This window comes from Haliotis asinina, chromosome 14 (assembly GCF_037392515.1).
Source record: "Haliotis asinina isolate JCU_RB_2024 chromosome 14, JCU_Hal_asi_v2, whole genome shotgun sequence".
Classification (NCBI taxonomy): domain Eukaryota; kingdom Metazoa; phylum Mollusca; class Gastropoda; order Lepetellida; family Haliotidae; genus Haliotis; species Haliotis asinina.
Window position 1 is genome coordinate 30,398,345 of NC_090293.1, and position 26,001 is coordinate 30,424,345.

The 26,001-nt window shown below is 42.2% G+C and overlaps 2 protein-coding genes across 3 annotated transcripts; both read left to right on the top strand.

The window, feature by feature from the left end:
- Nucleotides 1–3,137: 3,137 nt before the first annotated feature.
- On the top strand, nucleotides 3,138–12,296 carry LOC137261756 (glycosyl hydrolase YngK-like). Of its 2 annotated transcripts, none has more exons than XM_067799541.1 (3): nucleotides 3,138–3,669; nucleotides 6,041–6,222; nucleotides 9,483–12,296. In XM_067799541.1, the coding sequence occupies exons 1-3, from the start codon at nucleotides 3,612–3,614 to the stop codon at nucleotides 10,701–10,703; spliced, it is 1,461 nt and encodes a 486-aa protein (XP_067655642.1). In that variant the 5' UTR covers nucleotides 3,138–3,611; the 3' UTR covers nucleotides 10,704–12,296. The 2 variants fall into 2 exon arrangements, with proteins under 2 accessions (XP_067655642.1, XP_067655643.1); XM_067799542.1 differs by having other exon boundaries at nucleotides 3,153–3,669; nucleotides 6,041–6,263.
- A 492-nt stretch (nucleotides 12,297–12,788) lies between these two features.
- On the top strand, nucleotides 12,789–18,955 carry LOC137261535 (glycosyl hydrolase YngK-like). The gene is made up of 3 exons (XM_067799295.1): nucleotides 12,789–12,960; nucleotides 14,584–14,765; nucleotides 15,275–18,955. Exons 1-3 carry the CDS (start codon nucleotides 12,858–12,860, stop codon nucleotides 16,514–16,516), a joined length of 1,527 nt encoding a protein of 508 aa, XP_067655396.1. The 5' UTR covers nucleotides 12,789–12,857; the 3' UTR covers nucleotides 16,517–18,955.
- The last annotated feature ends 7,046 nt before the right edge of the window (nucleotides 18,956–26,001 follow it).

Consider the following 26,001-nt stretch of genomic DNA (forward strand, 5'->3'; position numbering starts at 1 on the left):
ATCTGTTGTGTATATTTTGGTATAGTTAATACCTTATAGTTATTTTGAACACTTTGCACATGAATGCGTGTCAGTAACACTGACTGATCCCCCAGTGATAATTATATTATGTTGGTTGTGTAAAGAGAGCTGCTAAGTGTGTCCGGCGTTTGATAATGAAGTCGAGTGTGTGATAGCTGTATTGAGTGTATGGTGGTGTTCTCTTCTGTGTTAATGTTTGGGATGAATTAATACACAGTCTGTGCATGCTAAAAATGACGGGCATTTCAAAGAATTTTATTACAAGATTTTATTTCAGATGAAAGCAAAATTCACATCCACACAACCATGGATAGCACAGGTTATAAATCACACTTACATATCCAAAACAATCCATATCACAGATCCGAAGATGAATATGGCACTATGCATGAAGGAATTTGATCTACTGACAGACCTCAACAAGTTAGCATCACTCAGGTGGTGATAGAAGTGTTCCTAGGTTACATCTGAAGTATCCCAGACAGGAATTCTTCACACTGCTTGGCAGCAACTACAGCTTTGACAGATCTGGGTTTCCTGGTCCTGTGTCTTTTGTTGGAAAACCACTTTCGGACTTGAGAAAGGCCAATGACCCCCTTGTTGGCCATGTCTTCAGCTTCTGTTTGAGTGGGGTAGGAATATTTCGAATCCCGAATCGGAATATTTTGTAGTGATTCGGGATTCAAATGCCGAAACCCCAATGTGAAGAAAACTCAGACTTCATGTTCAAATATTACGGAAGTACGGAAGCGTATTAAGGCTACGGTGAAATTTTGTTTAGTCTCATTATCTCCTACGTACGAGTTCAATTCTACGTAGGTGATAATAAGTCGTACGTATGAGATAATAAGTTATATGTGAGTACTTAATAGGACTTAGTATACCCTGCGTAGGACGTACTATCACCTATGTAGCAGTTACTATCTCCCACGCAGGAGTTATTAAGTCCTAAGTAAGCCTTGTTATCTTCTACGCATGACATATTATCACCTACGTAGGACTTACTATCTCCTACGTAGGACTTACTATCACCTACGTAGGGCTTAGTATCTCCTGTAGGAGATGCTCAATATATGTGAATTTACAGCAATCTGAAATGGTCAACTTAGTTCCCCCAGACACGGAAATCATTTCCTTTTTCAGTTTTAGTCACCGTTTTAGAGTTTACAGCCATGTGTTTCATTTACGTTTAGAATCTACAGTTATGTGTTATATTTACCATTAGAGTCTACTATCAAGTGTTTCATTTAGTCTCAGAGTCTACTATTTCCTTCACCATTAGACTCGTGTATTCAACTATACTACCCATCAAAAGTTTAGACTCTCTAATGTATATGTAGCCGCATATCCCATACTGTTTAAAGGTACTGTTCACACATGAACTGATGTATAATAAAACAAATTCTTAAAGTTGACAAGATTATTGTCATGCGTTCAACAAATGATTAAACTGGGTGAAAATGGCAATTTCCTATCAAAACTTTACACCAAAACACATGCACGATATTTGCACAATGTCATGCTTTTCAGCAATTTGATGAATCATCCTCGTGCAATTAATTCGCATATGGCTTGTAGTTGTTTTCCCCAAGTTGATGGAGAAATTCATCTTCGTTGTAACCATGTATCCATATATAACATATAGTGGGTGTTTTAAGTGAATCTGGACTTTTGATGGGTAGTATAATTGTTGCATATTACCTTCATGTGTTGGACCGACTGTTGTACTTTACTGCCTCGCGTTCAGTTTGCCCTATTGTCGCAGTTAGTTCACTGATACATGTTGCACTTCGTTACATTTTTCTGTTATGCGCTGGATATTTCGGAGGTTGTTGCACGTTAGTCATAATCTGCATGCACAGACGTGTTTGTCGGTTGCAGTCTATGTGTACTTATATCCAGATACTTATACAAGCAACTACAATGACAATCTTTTGCCTTTTGTAACGCCATATTGCTTTACGTCGCATCCAACACTTTTTCACCCGAATCAAGTCTACTTGTAAACAATTACTAAGAAACAAACCGCAAACGAGCGTTATATCTGATTCAACCTAGCCTCATATGAAGACAAGCAAAACTTTAATGTCATAAAGGACATGTCATGACGAGAATTTCGAGAATCTCCTATACAGGCACGAGATACTAAGTCCTACGTAGGAGATAGTGACACCAAAAAATTTCACCGTGGCCCTACTACCCTTCCGTACGTCCGTAAAATATGGAAAAGTGTAGTTTGGTTGTTTATGTTTTTAAGTTACCCAGGTTCACAAGGAGCACCTAGGATCTTGGAAAGTGTGACATAATATATACTGACAAGGTTCATCAGGATTGCGAACCTGAAAAAAAATATTCAGATTCGGTATTTCAATCCCGAATCAGAAAAAAATATTATTAAAATTCGGGATTCAAATGCCGACACCGGAATATGAAGAAGACAGTAGTTTGGGTGTTTATGGTTTTGAAGTACCCACAAGGAGCAGCTCGTACATTAGAGGTGGGGACAGATAATGTAGACTGGCACTGTTCGTAAGAATTTCGAATCTGAAAAAACAAATTTTCAGATTCGGTATTTCAATCCCAAAGCGGACAAAAAAACCATTCAGATTCGGGATTCAAATTCCGAAACCAGAATGTGAAGAAAACTCAAACGTGAGGTTCAAATATGAAAAATTATAGTTTGGTTTTTATGTCTACAGGGTACCCGGGTTCACAAGGAGCATCTAGTATACTAGAATGGGTGAAATAATGTATATTGACACTGTTCGTAAGAATTTCGAATCTGAAAATACAGAAACAGAATCGGTATTTGAATCTCGAATTCGGTATTCGAATGTCGTGATATTGCTGGAATATTGCTAAAAAGAGGCGGAAAACTAAAATAGACTCACTCACTCACTCACTCACTCACTCACTCACCGGATCTTTGCAGGTGATTCACAACACGAGCATTCCTAGATGATACTGCGCCTAGCAATACTGGTATGATGATGACGGTGACAAGGTAGATACCATGCTATTGGCGGTATTTGTAACAAGCAAATCAACGCATTTATAGAAATGATTGTATTGTAACGAGAGACGGGTAGTCATTTTGAATTACCTCCCTTGAACGTGGAACCCGAACATTTGCACACGGACCTTGTTTACGACAAAGGGGGAAGTATTTTAGTTGCCGACATTAGTATGAACTTGAGGATGTAGGATGAACTCTTTCACACGAGAGTGTTGCCATATGTTACCCTTCACAACGACAGTTGAACAATGTGTAATGTATGTGTGTGGACCTTTATTGTAGATACCTGAACCCATTTGCAGTAACAGCTTCACGTAGGAAATGACCAATCTCGTGATACTGTGAAGTCCCGGGTAAGGATTGTTCAGTAGCTACCCAAGCTTGTCGTACGGGGCGACTGACAAGACCAAGTGACCAGGCCTACCGAACTTTTGATGCTCATGATATCAGTCACTGGATATCGGATATTTACAGACCGCCGTCATCTTGGAATATTAGACAACGAGGAAATAAAACTGACATATTGATTTTTTACGTTGTCACCTGTCCAGCGGGGAGTTTTACCCCATGTCCCATGATGGGATTACTTGAATTTGTTACCCTCGCGTATCTTCTCTGTGGCACGAGGGCGGGTAAGTCATGTTAGTCTGTATATTTATGATGTATATTAAACAAGACAGCAAAAGTGAGTTTTAATTCTATATACAGTATTTCAATGATTCAATTGTAGCATAAATATGGTGATGTAAAAAATACGGGTGTTACACGTCCATTTGTGTGCTCGAAGGTCATAATCATCACGTGACCAACTTCTGTGTAATGTCACGTGACGATCGTTCACGTTTGTTCGAATTAAGCACACGTCAAACCTCCAAGTCAGACGGAATTTATCACACGTCAGTCTCTATATCCGACCGACATGATGTAATGAGAATTTTCTAATTTTATGAAATGGCTTACTTCGGTGTGCGAACGAATGATCAAACTAATAGTAACCGAATGGATCATCTGTCATACTATCAGTAACCGAATGGATCATCTGTCATACTATCAGTAACCGAATGGATCATATGCCACACCACTCATCGTGACCGAATGGGTCATATGTCATACTATTCGTAACCGAATGGTTCATATGTAATACTATTTCTAGTAACTGGATGGATCAAATGTTTTACTATTAGTGACCAAATGGATCATATGTCATACTTTTAGTATACCTAATAGATCACATAACTATTTTTCGTATCCGGATGGATCAAATCTCTTACAATTAGTAATCGAATAGATCATATGTCATACTATTTATAGTATCCTATATGATAGTACTATTAGTGACTCAATGGATAAAAAAAAACTTGTGTGTATAAGATACATAATATTTATATGTATACGCGCAACCTGATTTATCAGGAAACTAAATTGAATAAGCTCCCGATTCGATAACAACAACACTTTCCTTATCTATCCGAATCGGTAAATGAATAAACACGACTACAGGTAGTGCTGTTGGTATGACAACCCAATGACCAAACTTACCCGATGTCACGCTGCTACCAGTTAGTTCATGTTCCTACTCGTGTCATCTGTATTAAGACTGACCTTACCTTTTTCTCTCAGTACTGGTGTATTTTGGTGCATACTGTTGAATGTTTGGTTAAAAATATTGAATGTTTGGTTTATAATGTTGAATGTTTGGTTTATAATGTTGAATATTTGGTGCATAATGTTGAATGTTTGGTTTATAATGTTGAATGTTTGGTTTATAATGTTGAATATTTGGTGCATAATGTTGAATGTTTGCTTAAAAATGTTGAATGTTTGTTTAAAAATGTTGAATGTTTGCTTACAGATGTTGAATGTGTGGTGAATAATGTTGAATGTGTGGTGAATAATGTTGAATGTTTTGTGCATAATGTTGAATGTTTGCTTTATGACGTTGGGTGTTTGGTGCATAATGTTGAATGTTTGCTTTATAATGTTGAATACTAGGTGCATACTGTTAAATGATTGGGTTATAATGTTGAATGTCTGGTTACAAATGTTGAATGTTTGCTTTATAATGTTGAATGTTTGGTGCATAATGTTGAATGTTTGGTGAATAATGTTGAATACTTGGTGCATAATGTTGAATGATTGGTATATAATGTTGAATGTCTGGTTGCAAATGTTGAATGTTTGCTTTATAATGTTGAATGTTTGGTGCATAATGTTGAATGTTTGGTGCATAATGTTGAATGTTTGCTTTATGATGTTGGATGTTTGGAGCATAATGTTGAATGTTTGATGAATAATGTTGAATACTTGGTGCAAAATATTAAATGATTGGTTTATAATGTTGAATGTCTGGTTAAAAATGTTGAATGTTTGTTTTATAATGTTGAATGTTTGGTAAAAAATGTTGAATATGTGGTGAATAATGTTGAATGTTTGGTTTAAAATGTTGAATGTTTGGTGCATAATGTTGAATGTTTGGTTAATATGTTGACATAATTACCCCTGAAGATCCGGGTTGCTCTACAGCAACCCATGCTTGTTGAAAGATTCGATCTGGTGGTCAGACTCGCTGACTTGACTGAAGTATGTCATCGTATCCTTATTTCGTAAATCTATGTATTGATGTCAGTCACTGGATTCTCTGGTACAGACTCGATTAATCCATTCCGTAACAATACAGCTGGAATATTGCTGAGTATGGTGTTAAACAACAAACATAGATTAGTGGACTGCATTAAGCGTGGAACAATCTTGACGAAATCGCCGTGTATGTTTAGTGCGCTATGCTGGATGATTACATCATACTGAATGTTTGATGAATGCCTCTGTTCACCTAGCAGGAAAAGGGTACCCGTTGGGATGTCATGTGACTATATATAACCTTCTAGCGCCTCAGTCAGTTTGGTTTATCTGTGGTAATAACTGTCTGCGGTATAAATATGCTGTGGACTTTGCACGATATATAAATGGACTGATTGTTACGATATTGAATATTTGGTTTAACAGAGACCATCAAATCTAACGGCCATGTCTGGCCAGCGAGAGAGTTCCGAGCTGTGTGGGTGGCCACAGTGGCGGACATTGACTGGCCGCTGTCCCGCTATCACTCCACCTCCCAACAGAAGCCGGAGCTGGTCCTCCTCCTGGACAAGCTGCAGAAGCTGAACTTCAACGCCATCGTGTTCCAGGTGAACCCAAACTCCATCAGAATCGACACAAGTTATCTTTCGTAATTACATTGCATGAAATTTATCTGTTGTAATTGCACTGAAAAAATGACAATTGCACTGAAAAAATGACTTTTGAGTACACCTATCCATTTTTAGTTCGTCGACTCGAATGGTCTAGCTATATGAGGCGTTGCAACTGACGTCTGTGCAGAGTTGCCCCCATGAGCCATACAAGGATCTGCTGTCTCACAGTCCCTGAGCCACATTATTTTGCCAGCTGTCAAACCTTCTCTGCAGTGCTAAAGCCTTAAATGAAGCAAGTCTGGATTTCCCCAGGTTCTGAATCTCCGGTCTCCCTGGGCCTCCTTTTCAGTTAAAATGGGTTTGTTTGCTACTATCAAAATTATAGATACTATACTCCTCAAAAAACGCAAAAGGGAAATATATCCGGTTAATGTATGCAAATGGAAATTTTGTGTGACAAAAGCTGAATATATGGCTCGAGAGAGCCTAAGAAATGCATTTTCATCAAACAATGTCCGTTAAGGTCACACATTTCCAACAGACATGTGTAAAAGTGACAAATCGCCAAAACGCAACTGTGGCTGTTTGAGTCACCGCAGGAAGTCCCGAATTTCCTCCACTTCGGTTACAACTGCCAGCCCAACGTGAATAATGCCAAGACTAACTGAAGCGCAGATGAACAACGCTATTGGGCGAGTGGAAGTGGGCGTAAGCAGATCTGAGGTTGCCAGATTTTTCAATGTGTACCCCTAGCACCATATCCAGACTCTGGAATCGCTACCAACAGCAGGGATCCACACGTGACCGACCCAGGTCCGGCAGACCAGGGGTGACTACTCCAGCCCAGGACCACTATATCCTGTTGCGCCACCTACACCAAAGAACGACCACTGCCACCTGTACTGCCTCGACAATACCAGGTCACCGTAGAATCTCGGACCAGACTGTGCGGAACCGTCTGCGACAGGCAGGGTTGCGTCCAAGACGACCCGTTCGATGTTTCATTCTGACACCGGATCATCGCCAACGTCGACTCCAGTGGTATCAGGCACACAGGGTGTGGCCTCAGGTACGATGGAGGAACGTCTGGTTCAGTGACGAATCCCGATTCCTACTCCGCAGAGCAGACGGAAGGGTTCGTGTCTACCGCTGGAGACGTGAACGATTTGCAGCGAACTGCGTACAGGAAATTGACAGATTGGCGAAGAAAGCGTAATGATGTGGGCAGCCATCTCTTACAACGCTATGACACAGTTGGTGTAGGTGAGAGGCAACGTGAGGGCACAGTGCTACGTGGACGAGATTTTCCGTCCGCAAATGTAGTCGCAGTCCCCATTATGGCCAACGTCACCACTGTTTTTCAACAGGACGATGCCCGGCCGCATACAACGCGCATCACCACAGCCTACCTTGTCAACAACAATGTCAACGTTATGCCACGGCCGTCCAGATACCCCGACTTGAACCCTATAGAACATCTCTGGGACGAATTGGATCGACGTGTGCGACGGCGACAACCCCAGCCACAGACACCGCAACAGTTGGCTGATGCGTTGACCACTGAGTGGACTGCAATTCCCGATGATGTGATCTGTAATCTGATGTTGTCTGTGGGCAGGATATGTCAAGCAATGATTGCCGCGCAGGGTGGTCACACCCGTTACTGACGGTGTGGGACGGTACATGTGACGTTGGGAATTGTACTGGCCACTAACTAAGGGTGCCGTCATGTTGTTTAAATCTGTGCAATTTCGCATTCTTACTGCCAGTAATTTCTGAATTATATGAATTTGAAATTTACCATACAATCCGGCTTTGCGTTTCGTTTTTTTCATGAGTTTAGTATTCAGAGACTAAGCCTTCGTCTACAACTACATTGCCGATCGAATATAGTTTGCGAATAGAGTTTACGAAAGAGTCGTGATATGCCTAGTAGTTAATTAAAGCTCACATGCAACGAAGAACACAACTTTGCAGATTCTTACAGTATCAAATTATCAAAAATGCAAATTCCACTTAGAAAGTTGAAAAATAACTCGATGAAAAAAACCCCGCGAAATCGGAGTTCAAACGATTCACCAATAGGATTAAAAGCGGTTTCAACAACTATGCTGCGCTGCACACAGCAAGTGACGCATGCAAGGATCATCGGTGGGTCGAAGTTGGAGGTGTTCCTTGTGATTACAAGTATCTTGGGTCAGCAGTAAAATAATACACAGGTTCCATACTTTTTCTTATTTGATCAGATCTTGCATTCTTGGAGGTGGCAGATTTGCAAACCAAGATTTTAAGAAAGTGTAGCTTTAGAAATACTAATATTGTTAAAAATGCTCGGTTTGAAAACTGAAATCTTTTAATTCACGTCTATGGAAACATCCATGTTGATTGTGATAAGCAGGCTTTGTCAGAGACAAAACTCAGTGTCTTTTTTATTGACACCTTTGTGTCTGCCTGTCTGTCTGCTACTGACCATATGCTGTATACAACTTCAGCCATTGACTATATGCAATTTGAACTTAACACCTGTTAGGCTGCACGCCATAAATTCCTCGTGCACATGACTGTCTCTGTCACACTATGGAATTACACAGGCAGGTGTGATACTGGTAGACATAACATGCCATGTATGTTGATTGCAAACAAACTGCATCCATTTTTCTTGGATCACTGGATCGGACGGAAACCGGTGCAAACTCGGATTGTTAGTTTCATGTCCTGATTTGTACTCGGACAGATTACTTTTTCCAGCTACGCAGTAGCTCACAATCTCAGTGTTTGTTGATTGGATGGAAAGCAAATACAGAAAAAAATGAGCATGTATTTCCAAACCCCAACATCTATATATACACCCACCTGATGGCAAATGGCAAATGAATCTGCCAATGAAAGCCTTCCATACACATGCGTTTGAACGCCCGGCACTGACTGGATCATCTATCCCGGCTGCTTTGTTTCGAGGGTAGTAAACCTAAGTACAAAATACTGCACTTTTTATGTGCGATAGTACACTTATGATTTTGCTATTTGCTTTTTCATAATCATATATGTATATTATATGTCAAGGATAAATGATAATGATAAATGATGAAGGGTATTTTGTTCATTGTATCTTAGCTCTAAATAGTTCAATCGGATTTAACACAAATATATGTGAAACCAATTCTGGTGTTACTGCTTGGTTGTAAATTGTGTAGCTGCGAACAAGCATATTACTTACCAGCAGTGTTCTTGATCCATTTACTGAATCTTTGCAGGTCCGCTCAGTTGGTGATGCCATGTACAACTCCACCCTGGAGCCGTGGAGCGTGTATTTGACAGGCTCCCAAGGAAGGGCTCCTTCTCCTTACTACGACCCTCTGGCCTTTTTACTGGAGGAAGCTCACAAACGCAACATGGAGGTTCACTCCTGGTTCAACCCGTATCTAGCCCGGTCTGGGAGTACCTCCAAGGCTGGACTTGCCCCTAACCACATGGCTGTGAAATACCCACAATACGCTTATGCTTATGGGAATTATCTATGGATGGACCCAGGGGCCAAAGCAGTGCAGGATCAGTGTTACAACGTCATCATGGATGTCGTAAAGCGTTACGACATTGACGGCGTCCATATGGACGACTACTTCTACCCTTATCCCGTTTCAGGTAAAAGCTTTCCCGATAACTCTACTTACAACGCTTATCGAAAAGGAGGTGGTCATCTTGGACGCGATGATTGGAGACGAAATAATGTCAACACGCTTATCCAGCGTCTGTATAACGGAACCAAGGCGATCAAGAAGCACGTTAAATTTGGTCTTAGTCCATTCGGAATATGGAAATCAGGAATTCCTAAAGGTATAGTTGGGCTGTCGTCGTACTATGCGCAGTACGCTGACAGTAGGAAGTGGTTTGACGAGGGCTGGGTGGACTACTTTACTCCGCAACTGTACTGGCGGATTGATCCAGTGCAACAGAGTTTCACGCACCTGATGGACTGGTGGCTGCAGCAAAACTCCAAACATCGCCACTTCTATGCAGGGAGTTATGCAGGCAATGTAGTAGAGCAAAACTGGCCTCTCGACGAAATTAAACGTCAAGTTGAGGAATCAAGGAAGCGACGTGACAAGCTGAGTCTTGGTTCCGTGTTCTTTAGTGCTAAATACTTCCGGGACAACAGCAAGGGATTGTCCACCATGTTCCAGAAAGATCTCTACACTGTTCCAGCTCTCGCACCGGCTATGCCATGGCTTGGCGCCGTTCCACCTCCAGCGCCCTCTGGTGTCCGGGTTTCAGGCAGCACCTTGACGTGGAACAAAGACGGGTCCGGCGTGACGAGGAGCTGGGCTGTCTACAAGTATGAAGCGGACGCGTGGGAGTTGAAAAACCTCCTGAACAGTTACACAACCAGTTGGTCAGTACCCAATGGCCTCTACGCCATAACAGCTGTGGACAGACTGTCCAATGAGAGTGATGCTGTGGTGAAGGAAGTACATTGAGGAGCCAGTATCGTGTCGAACACACCCTACAAACATTTTGTTACTGTGATTGATCATGACCTGGGTTATAATCATCATAACGATGACAATATGGAAATCCTGGAATGGAACTATCAGTTACATGGGATAAATAGGTTTTATATGATGATGCAGGCCATTCCCGTTATCAAAACTAAATAAAACTAAAAGCGACAAAACTAAACGCTACATATCATTGAAAAATCTCTTCCAAAAGCAAAGTCAATGGTACAGTTCATGTCGTGTCGTGTCGTGTCGTGTCGTGTCATGTCACCAACAAGTAGGGATGATGCCAGGTATTACCGTGAAAAGTCTGGACCAGACAATTCAGTGATCAACAACATGAGCATCGATCTGCGCAATTTGGAACCGATGACATGTGCCAAGCAAGTCAGCGAGTCTGACTACCCGATCCTGTTAGTCGCCTCTTACGACAAGCATAGTCGCCTTTTATGGCAAGAATGGGTTGCTGAAGATCTGTTCTACCCCGGGATCTTCACGGGTCCTCAGCGTAATGAACATCGTTCCATTGGTTGTGCCAATGTTCTGTCTTACGTTTTGTCATGTTACGTGACTAGATGCCTCAGACGTGTTGATATATCTTGCAGGAAACGTTAATTTTCTTTCCATTCCAGGAAGATTCAAAGCTCGACCGCGGACAAAAAATATCGATATTTGATCTTTATTGTTCAAATCATGCAATTATGCCTGCTCCCATCACAAAACATCCACTGAAACAAAAATACATTTGGTTTGATAAAATGATCAGATTATGTAGTTAGGAGTTCAATACATATACATAACACAACAACAACACACACACGCAAGCACGCAAGCAATTACACACACACGCACACACGTCGTACTTTTGATCTCATCAACATTTTTGGTGGATACTGAGAGACAGAAATGTAAGCTTGTGGTAAAACCCAGCAACCCAAGTGTTTCGTAAGAAGCGATTAATGGGAACGGGTTTCCAACCTGTGTAGGTTAATGCTGCTTCATGTAAATCGCTAGACTGTCTGGTCCAAACCGGTATGCCGAACGTAGCAACAAAAATATTTGACCCGTGATAAGTGGCTGATTGTGTGTGTGAGTTTAGTTTTACGCTGCACTCAGCAATATTACAGCTATATGGCAGCGGTCTGTAAATAATCGAGTCTGGACCAGACAATCCAGTGATCAACAACATGAGCATCGATCTGCGCAATTGGGAACCGATGACACGTGTCAACCAAGTCAGCGAGCCTGACCACCCGATCCCGTTAGTCGCCTCTTACGACAAGCTGAGTCGCCTTTTATGGCAAGCATGGGTTGCTGAAGGCCTATTCTACCCCGGGACCTTCACGGGTCGATAAGTGGCTGAGCGAGCAGCATCAATAATGCTGTATGTATGTTTATAGGACACGGAAGCATTTTGGCAACCATCACTTCTCTATTCATTATTCATAACCATCAGGGTTATGTAACTGACTACATAAAGAAATAATGTCATTTTGATCAATATTAAAGATAACACTAAACACGGCGTATTAGCCTGGATTATTGTATTTCCTGAATAAACTGGTAAACGAATTTGTGTTTTTTCAGTACTGGTCATATTTTGTTTTACGATCATAAAAAATCCCTGTAAATCTTTCATGTAAACCATCCTACATCATCTGTATTCTCAATTGTATTTTGATACCTCTTATGTCGACTATCCCAGCCTGAGGGTAATAGGGGTCTAGATTTTCGAAGCTCTCTTAGCGCTAAGACAGTCGTAAGTTAATGTTAAAGTATGGCACTTACGATTATCGTAGCAATAAGAGAGATTCCAAAATCTAGGCTCGGTTCTGTTCCTTGTCACCGGAAACGATAAGGTCTCGCAAAGTGCTGTAATCTACTTTTGGACCTTTTATCGCCTAAAACCTCAACCTCTGTGATACCGAAACAAAAAGATTTCACTGATTTCTCTGAAGCTATGGAAATATGCCGTCACAAACCTTCGATCAACGGAGATCAGGGGATTCACTGAAGCATTCCGTGAAGACAGAACCTGGGAATCTACACACCTATGGAAGATAAGGAACCCTTATCAACTGGTGCAAGCCGATGTGTTGGTTTTCCGAGACCTAATTGACACGTTGAATTTTAATGTTGTCTCCAGTGTGTAGGTTTATCGCAGGACTTACGATGGGGTTATTTGAGTTTGCTGCCCTCGGATATCTTCTCTGTAGTACGCAGTTCACGAGGGCGGGTAAGTCATGACAATCTGTATATTTCTGATGTATTCTAGCAGAACCAACCTTTGTGTAATGTCACGTGACGAACGTTCACGTTTGTTCGAATTAATAACCTGTCAGTTTACAAATGTAACGAAATGACGAAGTCACGAATTTCTGGTTTGACCAAATGACCTACTTCGGTGATTTAACGAACTGATCAAAGTACCTACTTCTGTGTGTAAACGAATTGACCAAATGACGTACTTCGGTGTGTAAACTAACTGATCAAAAATGACCTACTTTTGTGTGTAAACGATTTGATCAAATGACGTATTTCTGTGACACTGCTAGTGGCCGACGCGATCTTATCAAATATTCTGTGCGTTACCGGATGGATCATATGTCGTACTAAGGGCCGAATGAATCATGTGAAAAACGTTTGTGTTTAACAGAATGGACCATTTGTCATATTTCTATAAGTAGGTGTAATCTGATCGATCACGAACATCTTCTTGTCACCAAATTCATCATTAGCCAGATTAAATATTTCCCGGTTCGATAACGACAACATTATCCTATTGTGTCTGAATCGATAAATGGATAAACATGACCATGGGTAGTCCCGTTTCCATAACAACTCCATGAACGAAGTTACCCATATCACGCTTCTAACAACAAATTGTTCCTATCCTTGCTATATATTCGGTGGGGTGACCTTGTGGGTAAAGCGATCGCTACCCGTGAAGGTCCCAGGGTAAAATGGGCCTTCAGCAATTCATGCTTGCCATAAAAGGCGACCATGCTTGTCGAAAGAGGCGACTAACGGGATCGGGTGGTCAGGCTCGCTGACTTGGTTGACATATGTCATCGGTTCCCAATTGCGCAAATCGATGTTCATGTTGTTGATCACTGGATTGTCTACGGATAATCTACAGACCGCCGTCATATAGATGGAATATTATTGAGTGCGGCGTAAAACTAAACTCACTCACTCAATAAAGCGATCGCCCGTCGCGCCGATGACCCGGGGTCGATTCTACACCTGGATATAGTGTGTGAAGCAGCCCATTTAGGTGTCCTTCTCTTTTATATATATAGCGTTTGGTGCAAAACGTTAAATGTGTGGTGCTTAATGTTAGCATAATGTCGAATTACCACTAACGATCCGGGTTAGAACTGCTCCACTGCAGTCCGGCGTTAAACATCAAACGTAACATGCTAACAGTGTGCAGCATGAAGCATCGACGAAATCGCTGTGTATGTTGTTGTATGTTTAGTGCGCCATATTGGACCATTACGATTACATAATGGTGGTGTAAGGTTAGGCGCGGATAGTCCTTCGATGTCTGACCGTGTTTGGCCACTTGCAATTGACTCCTGAGAATTTCTAGGACTTTAGGTTTGCCACACAACGAAGCACATGGAATACAATTGGTCTCACCTTAAGCAGGCGAGTTTATTCAAAATTGCATCTGTTCACCCAGCAGGAAAAGGGTACCCGTTGGGATAAGTCACGTGACTATATATAACCTTCTAGCGCCTCAGTCAGTTTGGTTTATCTGTGGTTATACCTGTCTGCGGTATAAATATGGTGTCGATTTAGCACGATATATATATGGACTGATTATTATAATATTGAATGTTTGGCTTAACAGAGACCATCAAATCTAGCGGCCATGTCTGGCCAGCGAGAGAATTCCGAGCTGTGTGGGTGGCCACAGTGGCGGACATTGACTGGCCGCTGTCCCGCTATCACTCCACTTCCCAACAGAAGGCGGAGCTGATCCTCCTCCTGAACAAGCTGCACAAGCTGAACTTCAACGCCATCGTGTTCCAGGTGAACCCAAACTCCATCAGAATCGATAGAATTAAATCTCTTTTAGAATGACTTTGCATGAAATTAATCTTTGTTGTAATCGCACTGAACAAATGACATTATTCAGTTTAATCAGTGAGACTTTGACAAAACATAAGTTCTTTCAGGTAAAGTATCCATCTTTATGGATGTCCTGACACGGATGTCCTAGCGATGTGAGGCGCTGTAACTGACTATGTCTATGCAGAGATGCTTTCAAATACGTCTTGGCCACAACCTTGTTTTCATCAACTTCATCGCCGATCGAATATAGTTAAATTACTTAACGTTACTTAAAGTAGGTGTGGGGTAGCCAAATGGTTTAAACGTTCTTTCGTCACATCGGGTTCAATTCTCCACATATGTGCAATGTCAGAAGCCAGTTTCTGGTGTTGTTGCTGAAATATGGCTAAAATGGCAAAATTTCTTATTGTATGAAATTTCACAGAAAACATTATGTTGGTCTGAACCCATGTACTGAACCTTTGCAGGTCCGCTCAGTTGGTGATGCCATGTACAACTCCACCCTGGAGCCGTGGAGCGTGTATTTGACAGGATCCCAAGGAAGGGCTCCTTCTCCTTACTACGACCCTCTGGCCGTTTTACTGGAGGAAGCTCACAAACGCAACATGGAGGTTCACTCCTGGTTCAACCCGTATCGAGCACGGTCTGGGAGTACCTCCAAGGCTGGACTTGCCCCTAACCACATGGCTGTGAAATACCCACAATACGCTTATGCTTATGGGAGTGACCTGTGGATGGACCCAGGGGCCAAAGCAGTGCAGGATCAGTGTTACAACGTCATCATGGATGTTGTAAAGCGTTACGACATTGACGGCGTCCACATGGACGACTACTTCTACCCTTATCCCGTTTCAGGTAAAAGCTTTCCCGACGACGCTACTTACAACGCTTATCGAAAAGGAGGTGGTCATCTTGGACGGGATGATTGGAGACGAAATAATGTTAACACGCTTATCCAGCGTCTGTATAACGGAACCAAGACGATCAAGAAGCACGTTAAATTTGGTCTTAGTCCATTCGGAATATGGAAATCAGGAATTCCTAAAGGTATAGTTGGGCTGTCGTCGTACTATGCGCAGTACGCTGACAGTAGGAAGTGGTTTGACGAGGGCTGGGTGGACTACTTTACTCCGCAACTGTACTGGCGGATTGATCCGGTGCAACAGAGTTTCACGCACCTGATGGACTGGTGGCTGCAGCAAAACTCCAAACATCGCCACTTCTATGCAGGGAGTTATGCAGGCAATGTAGTAGAGCAAAACTGGCCTCTCGACGAAATTAAACGTCAAGTTGAGGAATCAAGGAAGCGACGTGACAAGCTGAGTCTTGGTGACGTGTTCTTCAGTGCTAAGTACTTCCGGGACAACAGCAAGGGATTGTCCACCATGTTCCAGAAAGATCTCTACACTGTTCCAGCTCTCGCACCGGCTATGCCATGGCTTGGCGCCGTTCCACCTCCAGCGCCCTCTGGTGTCCGGGTTTCAGGCAACACCTTGATGTGGAACAAAGACGGGTCCGGCGTGACGAGGAGCTGGGCTGTCTATAAGTATGAAGCGGACGCGTGGGAGTTGAAAAACCTCCTGAACAGTTACACAACCAGTTGGTCAGTACCCAATGGCCTCTACGCCATAACAGCTGTGGACAGACTGTCCAATGAAAGTGACGCTGTGGTCAAGGAAGTACAATGGGGAGGCAGTATCATTGGCTGAAAATGTTGAACACATCCCACAAACATTTCGTTACAGTGAGTGATCACCGAAATTAATGGTGATTATGATCTGGGTTAAAATAACGATGGCAATATGGATATCCTGCATCAAACATCAATAGTGTTAATGGAAAGTCAGATTTTGAAATTTTTTCAATATGTCTACCAATTTACATCTTGTTTATTCATCAGTGTGCTGGGAAAATAACGGTGTGATTAATGATATTAGTTTTTGGAAGAGTGTTTGTTTTTCGGGGGGGTAAAGACGCCAACGAGTTTACGTCAACCGGGCAAAAGAAACATAAACTTTTACGCAGTTACAGGTACTGCTATAAAGTGAAATGTTTTCAGAAAACATCCTCCAAAACACATTCTGTGGTCGAGTTACGGTCGCAAGTGAATTTCGTGCTGCCATGACAAATTCCCCAAACAGCATAAATGGACTGAAAATACCTGTGCACAATTGTTGCATAAATGCAGGTATGGAACAGTGCAGCCACGCAGGATCAAAAAGAACATCACAGAACTGAGACCTTCACAAGCCGAACGTGACAGGGCCATTGATGTGGCAGAAATGGGGGCCTAAGAACATCACATTGCAAGAGTCTTCAATTTCAGCCAAGCAACCGTCAGCAACTTGTTGAGCCTTTAGCAACAGACTAGCCAGATACAAGTCCAAGAAGGGGTAGACTAAGGGTTTCCACGTCAGCTGAATCCCGTTTTCTCCGGAGAATACACCTGCGGAACAGATTCGTCACGGCGACGTCAATGGCAGAGACTGCCATGGGACACCTCATCAGCAGACGAACCATACTACGAATACTCCGTATTGCAGGCATCAGAGCTCGCCGTTCTCTTCGTGGAATGGCCTTGACCCGTCAACAATGTCAACACACGTAGAGTAGGCTCAAGCTGTACGTCGGTGGCAGCGACGTGATTTGGAGAAGTTTAGTTAAAAGACGAGAGGCGATTCAACATGTTTCGTAATGATGTTTACAAACGTAGGGGTGAGCAACTGGCGCCAAACTGAGTAAGAGCCGCAACCTTTTGTTGGAGGCGGTGTCATGGTTTGGAGCGGGATTTGTGGTTAGTAGAGAACTTAACTTGTCATCCTTCATGGAAATTTGAGGTACAGAGACGAAGTCCTGAGACAGTTGTGTTACCATTCGTTCGCCAACACCCGAGAGATTTGATCCCTCAACTGGACAATGCACGCCCGCATATTGCTCTTACAAGACTACAACGTGAGCACCCATATTTTGCCCTGGTCCGCACGATCTCCTGATATGAATCCGATAGAGCATCTTTGGGGTCATTTTGATAAAGAACTGCATGAGAAAACGGCTACTTCAATCAGAAAATCTACAGCAGCTCGAACACGTTCTCTTTGATCTCTGGCACAGAATTCCTAGTAACGTCATCCGGCGTCATACATGAGGAGACATGTTTTGGCATGTATCGATTCAAGGGGTCGACACAAATGCTGCTGAATGCCTGGACAGTTCCATAATGTGACTTGAAACACATGTTGTGAATGATCTGTGATTGGGTAACATTTAATTTTGACCCCACATCGCTTGTGCTTGATTCCCTGAACAGATTACTATGGATTGAACATTGGTGATTCTGTTTCGTGCTTGGTAAATGGATACATTTTGTATAACAAACATTATCTTACCTCACACATGAATGTCGCTTTCTTACTGGCCAAGTGCCCTTGTATTATTTTTAATGTAACACGCTTACAGTTGATCTATTTTTTTTCAATGTACACCGCTGGGAATGCCTAACTCATTTGTTTCTTCATAGTAGTACTTTTTTATCTCGATCAACATTGAATCACGCGAGATGCACGGAAATTACCGATGTTTTTCGATTGAAATTTGTTTTCCTTGTGTCGTCTGCACAATGGCGACGAAACGATTCGCCATACTACGAGGCTGTACCAGTGCTTCAAACAGTTCAAAATTAAAATTCAGGTGTTCGGTAAGATAAATGCGTTGTTCGCTGGTCCCTCGGGGTCCATGGGTCATGTACCCTCGAGGTTTGTTTATGTTCCCCTCGCCCTGCGCCCATGGACCTCTCGTGACCAGTGAACATCTTATAATATTTCTATCATATGTCTCTTGGTGTCTTCTTCATGAGCCACAACATCAGGTGATAAATTTCTTTGCGACTTTGGCCCGATAGCTTAGAAACAGTGTTATGAAAGTTGTCAGGTATGTTTATGTTACTATCCAAGGAGAAGTCAGTGCACGGTCACAAAGCAGATAGAGATGATTGTAGCAGGTCAAAAGAGAAAAGATAAGCGTAAAGAATTATCATAACTTGCACTTTCATAGTCAAGAGCGGTCATCTAATCCACGCTGACAACAGATCTTTCTTTGTAGGTTCGTGTTCCAGAACTATACATAAAAAAGCATAATTCATATGTAAGATATGTAATGTTGGTTTTGTTCCTTAACGCTCTACTCTGCAGACTTACAGCTATATGACGTGGGCTGTAAATAATTGAGTCTTGACAAGACAGTACAGTGATTGACATCATGAGTGTCGATCTATGCCATCGGAAATCGGTGACATGTCAACCAAACCTGTCCGCCTCTTGCGAAAACTTGTTCTAACCCGTATATTCGTGGGTCTCGGATGAACGTGTTATATTATAAGGGTAACGCTATTTTTCAGGACATTTCCTTCGTAGGGTAGTTAATGAAAGACCTCGTCGGGCAGTTAATGAAAAGACCGAGGGTTTCTGCAAATGATAATGCCCTGAAAAATAGCGTCACCGTTATTATAGCTAAAATGAATAGAATTTTTAATAAAATAAGAATAAAAACAGCGGCATCGGTTTAGAAGCATTTACTGCCAACAAAACGACTACTACCAGCGTAAATAATAATTACGAAAATAAAAAATTTCCTGCCTCTGCCAACCATAACAATTGTACCATAAATGACAACATACAGCAATGAAAATATCGACTTTAAGTCTAACGTTGTTGATCACTGAAAACAATGGCGGCTGGTAGTATGAGCAAAGGTCAAGGTCGAATGTCGTCACTCTCAATAGTGACGTCATCTGTGTTGTTCTATGACGTGACTATATTTGTAAAATGTGTGTCAGTGACCTCCGTCGTTTTGTTGTTGGCAGTAAATGCTTCTAAACCTTCGTCGGGCAGTTAATGAAAATACCGAGGGCTTCTGCAAATGATGATGCCCTGAAAAATAGCGTTACCCATATAACAGTGGCCCGCTCATTTCTGATAACGTGCAGTCGTTTAATGATAATTCTATCCATTTTAGCTATAACACGTGTTATATCATGGTACGTCGGCACGCTGAGGCCAGCGGCACCAAGGCCAGCACTGTCAGGAATCAAGGAACTAGTTTCCTGAACTTGACTGTGACGACACAACACAATCTTGTGAGTCCTGAATCCTGAGTCGGTGGTCTGTAAATAATCGACAATTCCTGTTGGCCAAATCCTTTCAACAAAACAGGGAAGCCTTGAGGCTAAAGTGTTGGCTCGTCACGACGCAGACCCGCGTTCGACCCGGGTTCGATTCCTACATATATACAACGTGTGAATCCCATTTCCGTTGTTCACCGGCGTAATTTTGCTGGAATATTGCTAAAAACAACAACTGGAACGTTTTGCTATTTTCTTCTGGGATAGCAATCAAACAAGCAGTTACCACGCTGTTTACGTACCATATTTCGATATCATGAGTTTGATTGGATTATTGGAAGGTGGAAAAAGAACATGTAAAGAGAGTTATGTCCCCTGGGTCCGGAAACCAGAAGGAACCAGGCTAAGAACATTTTTTATTCACGAATACTATAAATACCAGTCTAAGTAAACTAGGCTCAGTATTTTTCGTTATACTCAGTATTTTTCGTTACACTGCTATACGAATGATACTGAGCCTAAGTGTACTTAGACAGCATAAATACGTTCTCATCTATAACTTGTTTGTCATCGGGGCGTATGATACTGAGCCTTAGTGTATTTAGACAGCATAAATACGTTTTCATCTATAACTTGTTTGTCATCGGGGCGTAGGGGTAAAGCATTAATATTTTATAACGACATGTATTTTTGAAAACTGGAAATACTACAGACTAACTCACCAGGTTCCTCAATCTTAAACCTGACTGCTACTCACACTGATAACGAACATCGAACATAATCCAGGACCAGTATCTCCAAGCTAATAAAACCAAGGTGCAGATCGTTTATCTGTATTGTATGATTTTATCCCATGGTCAAATCCCGTGTCACATAAACCTTCGTGGCGTACTCACGACTGGTCATGACATAATCTCAAGTTCACAATAACAGTAGTATCTTAAGGTTTATCGGTAAACGCGACTATCTGCGATAGCTAGAGGTGTATATAATGCCGATGACAGTCACAAATCAGGGGATGGATGTGTAGTAAATTCACTCAGGTATGTTACTTGACTTTCTTCTTCTTTGACAAATTCTTACCTCGGGTATTCTATGTTAACTTTAATCTATTGTAAATACCTTAACTATGTGTTGCCACCCGCGGCACTTCCTTCAGGCTGAGACACGTGAAAGTCGGATCTTCAGCAACATATGCTTGCCATAAAAGGCGAGCATGCCTGTCGTAATAGGCGACTAACGAATCTGGTGGTCAAGTTCGCTGGCTTGGACGACACGTCATCAGTTTCCAGTTGCGCAGATTGATGCTCATGATATTGATCACTGGATTGTTTGGTCCAGACTCGATTATTTACAGACCGCCGCCATATATCTGGAATATTGCTGAGTGCTGCGTAAAACTAAACTCACTCACTCACTCATGTCGTCGTTTTCTTTAAACCCTTAGGATTCAGTCCCCCAAGAACATCGGCCTGTGGTAAATTTGTTTTGTGTTTATCCCAGGTTCGATTCCCATTTTCATTTGTCCTCCACGGTGATAATGCTGGAATGTTGTTAGAATGTGTTCACTGTTAATCACTACTAAGGTAAAACTCGCTTCACTGCTTATGGCATTGTTGCTGAAAGGCTACTGAAGGTCAAACATAAAAAATATACTCACATATTGTGGATGAATGTATGAGTTCTCAAACCAACATGCTCACTCTGGACAGGGATGATTCAAGCCATTGCGTGCCAACGTCGGTTCATACAAACGTTTTCTATGTCATATACACCTATGACTGACACCACTGACTGACCAGTGTTGCGCAGCAAAGAGAAAATGATCAGTCTTCTTATATGCGCGCGAATATGGTCATGTTACTTTTCTGTCTGTTGCGCAACCCTCTTTGCGCTATAGTTTGCCTGCGCTGACACGAACCCAGTAACCAGTCTAAGTAACCAGTCGTTACACTCCACCATAGAGTTTAACTACAGGCAAACTGTAGCGTAAATGGGGTTGCGCAGCATAGAGAATATCACAAGTATTCATATATGCGAGCGAAGCGGGCAAAGGTTGGCAACGTACTCTCCTCGCTTCGGATCGAAAAATATTTGTTGTCATGGTTGCAACGTGCGCCGTGTGCATCATCCGGAAGGGATAGGACGCTAAATAGCGTTCGGAATCGTTCGGGTACGAACCTTTTTGAGATACAAAGTTCAAAAGGTATGTGCGAATGTGCTCTTTCGCGATTTGGTAAGCTGTGTTCTGATTGGTCAATCTCAAAGGTTACCTGACGCGACCTCCCATCAGGTAGTGGAGAGTAACGAAAAGTACTGAGGATAAGTTTACTTGGACTGACACAGTAACCTATATCAAATAGGCACAATAACCACATTGTCTTAACCAGTGGAGGTACACTAACATTCAATTAGCCTATTTGCCGATTGATGGAACTCATGCAAGTTCCCGTGAAGATCCGAGTTAGAACTGATCTTCGCCAAGCCATGCTTATCGTAAGAGGTCACCTCGGACTTGATGACACACATCGTCGTACACCAAAGGCGTAGATTGATGCTCATGTTGTTGATCACTGGGTTGCCTGTGCCAGACTGGATTGTTTACAGATCGCCACCATATAGCAAGGATGCTGAGTGCGGCGTTACACTAAACACAAACAAATTTACCACAGGTCGATGTTCCTGGGGGACTGAATCCTAAGGGTTTAAAGAAGACGACGACATGAGTAGTGGTAACTCGTCTCACAGTGCCTGTGCCAAATGATATTCCCAAACCTTTTCTGCAATGCAATACTCACAGAAGCAAATCTAGATTTCCTCAGGTTCATGTTCTAAAACCCAGTGTTCACTTCGGCGACTTTTCGATTCCGGGGCGGTGGGGTAGCCTAATGGTTAAAGCGTTCGCTCGTCACGCCGACGACCCTGGTTCGATTCCCCACGTGGGTGCAATGTGTGAAGCCCATTTTCTGGTGTCACCCGCCTTGGTATTGCTGGAATATTGCTAAACGCAGCGTAAAACTAGACTCACTCACTCTTTCACTCTTTTTTCGATTCCAATAGATTATTTCTTATTACCCAAATAATACAATTTCAAAGATCAAGCGTTAGGTGGTGATAAACATTCACGTGCGAGTCAAATGAACTAGCGAAAAAAATGTGTGTGACGAGTGAATGACGAGATAATGAAAGTTTGACTCAGCACCAGTGAAAGAGGGTTGAACATGAGTGAGTGATGCAGATGTGCAAACACAACCCAGATATACCGACAAATGAACTAGATTATAGCATGTGTCAACTTAACATAATTCGGAGACGCGTGGACAGAGTGAGTTTACTTTTACGACGCATTTAGCAGTATTCAAGACATCCACACCAGAAATGAGCGTCACACATTGTACCCACATGAAGAATAATGGACTAAACCTTAGCCCTATAAATAGTGTTATCGCTTTTCAAAATATACATATCTACGAAAACATTTATATAATCCATATGTAAACGGAACAATGATTGATTACCTAAAGATGAGTCATTCTAGACTTGGCCAGGGTTAGATTCCTTGTTTTATTTCCTGGCAACTGAGAAACTTTGCAACACAATAAAGAAAAGAAGGGCTTATGTTCTTTATGAATATCTGTAGCATTTAGGGGTTCGATTCCCTACGTGGGCGCAATATGTGAATCCTGTTTCTGGTGACCAACGCCGCGATACTGCTGGAATATTGCTAAATATGGCATGGAACCTAACCCATTTACCAACTCGTGGAAGATTACCTCGCTGTAACACGAACTGCGTAATCGCAATAATGATTTAGTGAGTGAGCGACATTAGCTCCTTCTTTGCGTGTGTACATCTGGCGTCCATATGGGGAAAGGGTCATTGAAACTCATGTAATGTTATCCTACAGTACTAGGCTAGATGCAACAACAGTGTCTGCCTCTTAGGATCTCGGGGCGGTGGAGTAGCCTTGTGGTTTACGCGTTTCACTCGTCACGCTGAAGGCTCGGGTTCCATTCCTCTCATGGGTACAATATGTGAAGCCCCTTTGTGGTGTCCCCCGCCGTGATATTGATGGAATATTGCTAAACGCGGCGTAAAACTAGACTCACTCGATTCCATGTTCCAGTAATTCTTACCAATATGAAACTAGCCACAGGAACATCAGGTGATGAGGTTTCACTCTCACAGTCCACATGCAGACAATAAATGCCATATTTTTTACGTTACTAACTGATTCTCGTGATGTTATCAATGGTGTCAAATTCACACAATGTACCAGTGGGTGAGTGGGGTTCTACGACGCCTTTATCAATATTCCAAAAACACCAGGGCGAGGAACTCCAGAAGTGGCCTTCATACGTTCTACAAAGAAGCGCTTTGAGCATGCATGTGAGATGGAATATAGTGGCATATAAATACCCATATATCAACCGCCTCCTTGGTGAAGTGGTTATAGCGTCCCCCTCCCCCCTTGAGTGGACATCGCGAGTTCGATTCCCTGTCGCATGATAACAAAAAAAATATCGAACCTGTTGGTCCCTGCCTGGCGCACTGGTCGACTCGGAGTCAGTATAATGTCTTGGAGTGGAGAATTCATGCTTAACTGCGGCATGCTATCTCAGTGAGCTAGCGCTATAATCCCAGCTTAAGTCTGGGCTAGTACAAGCAGCCACACATGCATACACATGCATGCACGTCGAAATGTTCTTAGGCACGACTTCCGCAACCCATGTTTGCCATAAAAGGCGACCATGCTTGTCGTAAGACGGGACTAACGGTATCGGGAAGTCAGGCTCGTTGACTTAGTTGAGACATATCATCGGTTCCTGGTTGTGCAGATTGATGCTCATATTGTTGATCACTGGCTGGATTGTCTTGTCCAAATTCGATAATTTACAGACCGCCGCCATATAGATGGAATATTGCTGAGTGCGGCGTAAAACTCACTCACTGTTAAGTACGATTTTAAAACAATTTCATCACACATCGTCATGGGGAATCGAACTAAAAATGCGCTAACTTAACGTCACGAGAGCAGATGTACAATTCCATCGCATGAACATTTTATAAATGACATAAGCATCTCATATGGCAATGTCATTTACGGAAATTCATTGACACATTGTACCCATACGGGGAATGGAACCCGGGTAGCAATATGTCAGCAATAACACAACTGGGGATACCAGAAATGGCGTGACGAAAGAACCGGGTGGTTCTCCTAAACATAAATCCGACAATGGAGAGCAACTCCATTTACAAACACCATTCTTTTTATTTCTGTGTCGATAGATTAGCTTAATGGTTTATGCGTGCGCTTGTCATGCCGAAGGCCCAAGTTCGATTTCTCACAGGATACAATGACATTGTGTGAAGCACATGGTGTCTCCCGCCGTGATTTTACTGGGATATTGCTAAAACCGGCATAAAACAAAACTCACTCGTTCACTTTCTCCTTTCTATTTCTTGCTTCGTTTGAAAAGAGCATCTATACCCTGAAGTTCTCATGGAGGCTGAAAAGCACACTTGTGTAACATGCCCCAGTGGTGCGACGAAAATAACAAACCCTGAAATCATAATCCCTTACTGTGATGTGATCTCTATATTTTACCTGGGACTTCACGAAGGGTAAATGAAGCGTAGCGTGCACGAAATCGTATATAAGGCTGTATTTGGTCCGTGTGCAACATTTGCATGAACAAGGCTTTAATGACGTCATATAGTGTAACAATAGCGAAACGTAGAGTGAGCATGATATAAATAGCAATGACGGCTATATTTGGCTCGTGTGCACAACTATGGCATGACTGAACAAGAAAATAGCCCGTTTATTTTTTTTTTTCACGTACTTGATAACGGGAAGTTAAAGGGTAAGTATTTTGATAGAAGCCTTAACGTGAATTTATCAGTCTGTTTAAAATTACTTTGTTATTTCATGTTCACATAGTTATCATGTCACACTCCATCTGATCTACTCCGGGTAACCCGGTTATCGTAAAACGTTTGCAAACACATACGCTGTGTATAGATGTATGTATGTGTATGTGTATATGGGAGGATAATTAATTAAGACAGGGA

Excerpts from the sequence above, each read along its gene's own strand:
- LOC137261756 (XM_067799541.1), top strand. The coding sequence starts at position 3,612 with ATGATGGGATTACTTGAATTTGTTACCCTCGCGTATCTTCTCTGTGGC. Across the intron at positions 3,670-6,040 it reads TCTCTGTGGCACGAGGGCGG|AGACCATCAAATCTAACGGC; the intron begins GTAAGTCATGTT and ends TTGGTTTAACAG. Across the intron at positions 6,223-9,482 it reads TCAACGCCATCGTGTTCCAG|GTCCGCTCAGTTGGTGATGC; the intron begins GTGAACCCAAAC and ends GAATCTTTGCAG.
- LOC137261535 (XM_067799295.1), top strand. The coding sequence starts at position 12,858 with ATGTTGTCTCCAGTGTGTAGGTTTATCGCAGGACTTACGATGGGGTTA. Across the intron at positions 12,961-14,583 it reads TACGCAGTTCACGAGGGCGG|AGACCATCAAATCTAGCGGC; the intron begins GTAAGTCATGAC and ends TTGGCTTAACAG. Across the intron at positions 14,766-15,274 it reads TCAACGCCATCGTGTTCCAG|GTCCGCTCAGTTGGTGATGC; the intron begins GTGAACCCAAAC and ends GAACCTTTGCAG.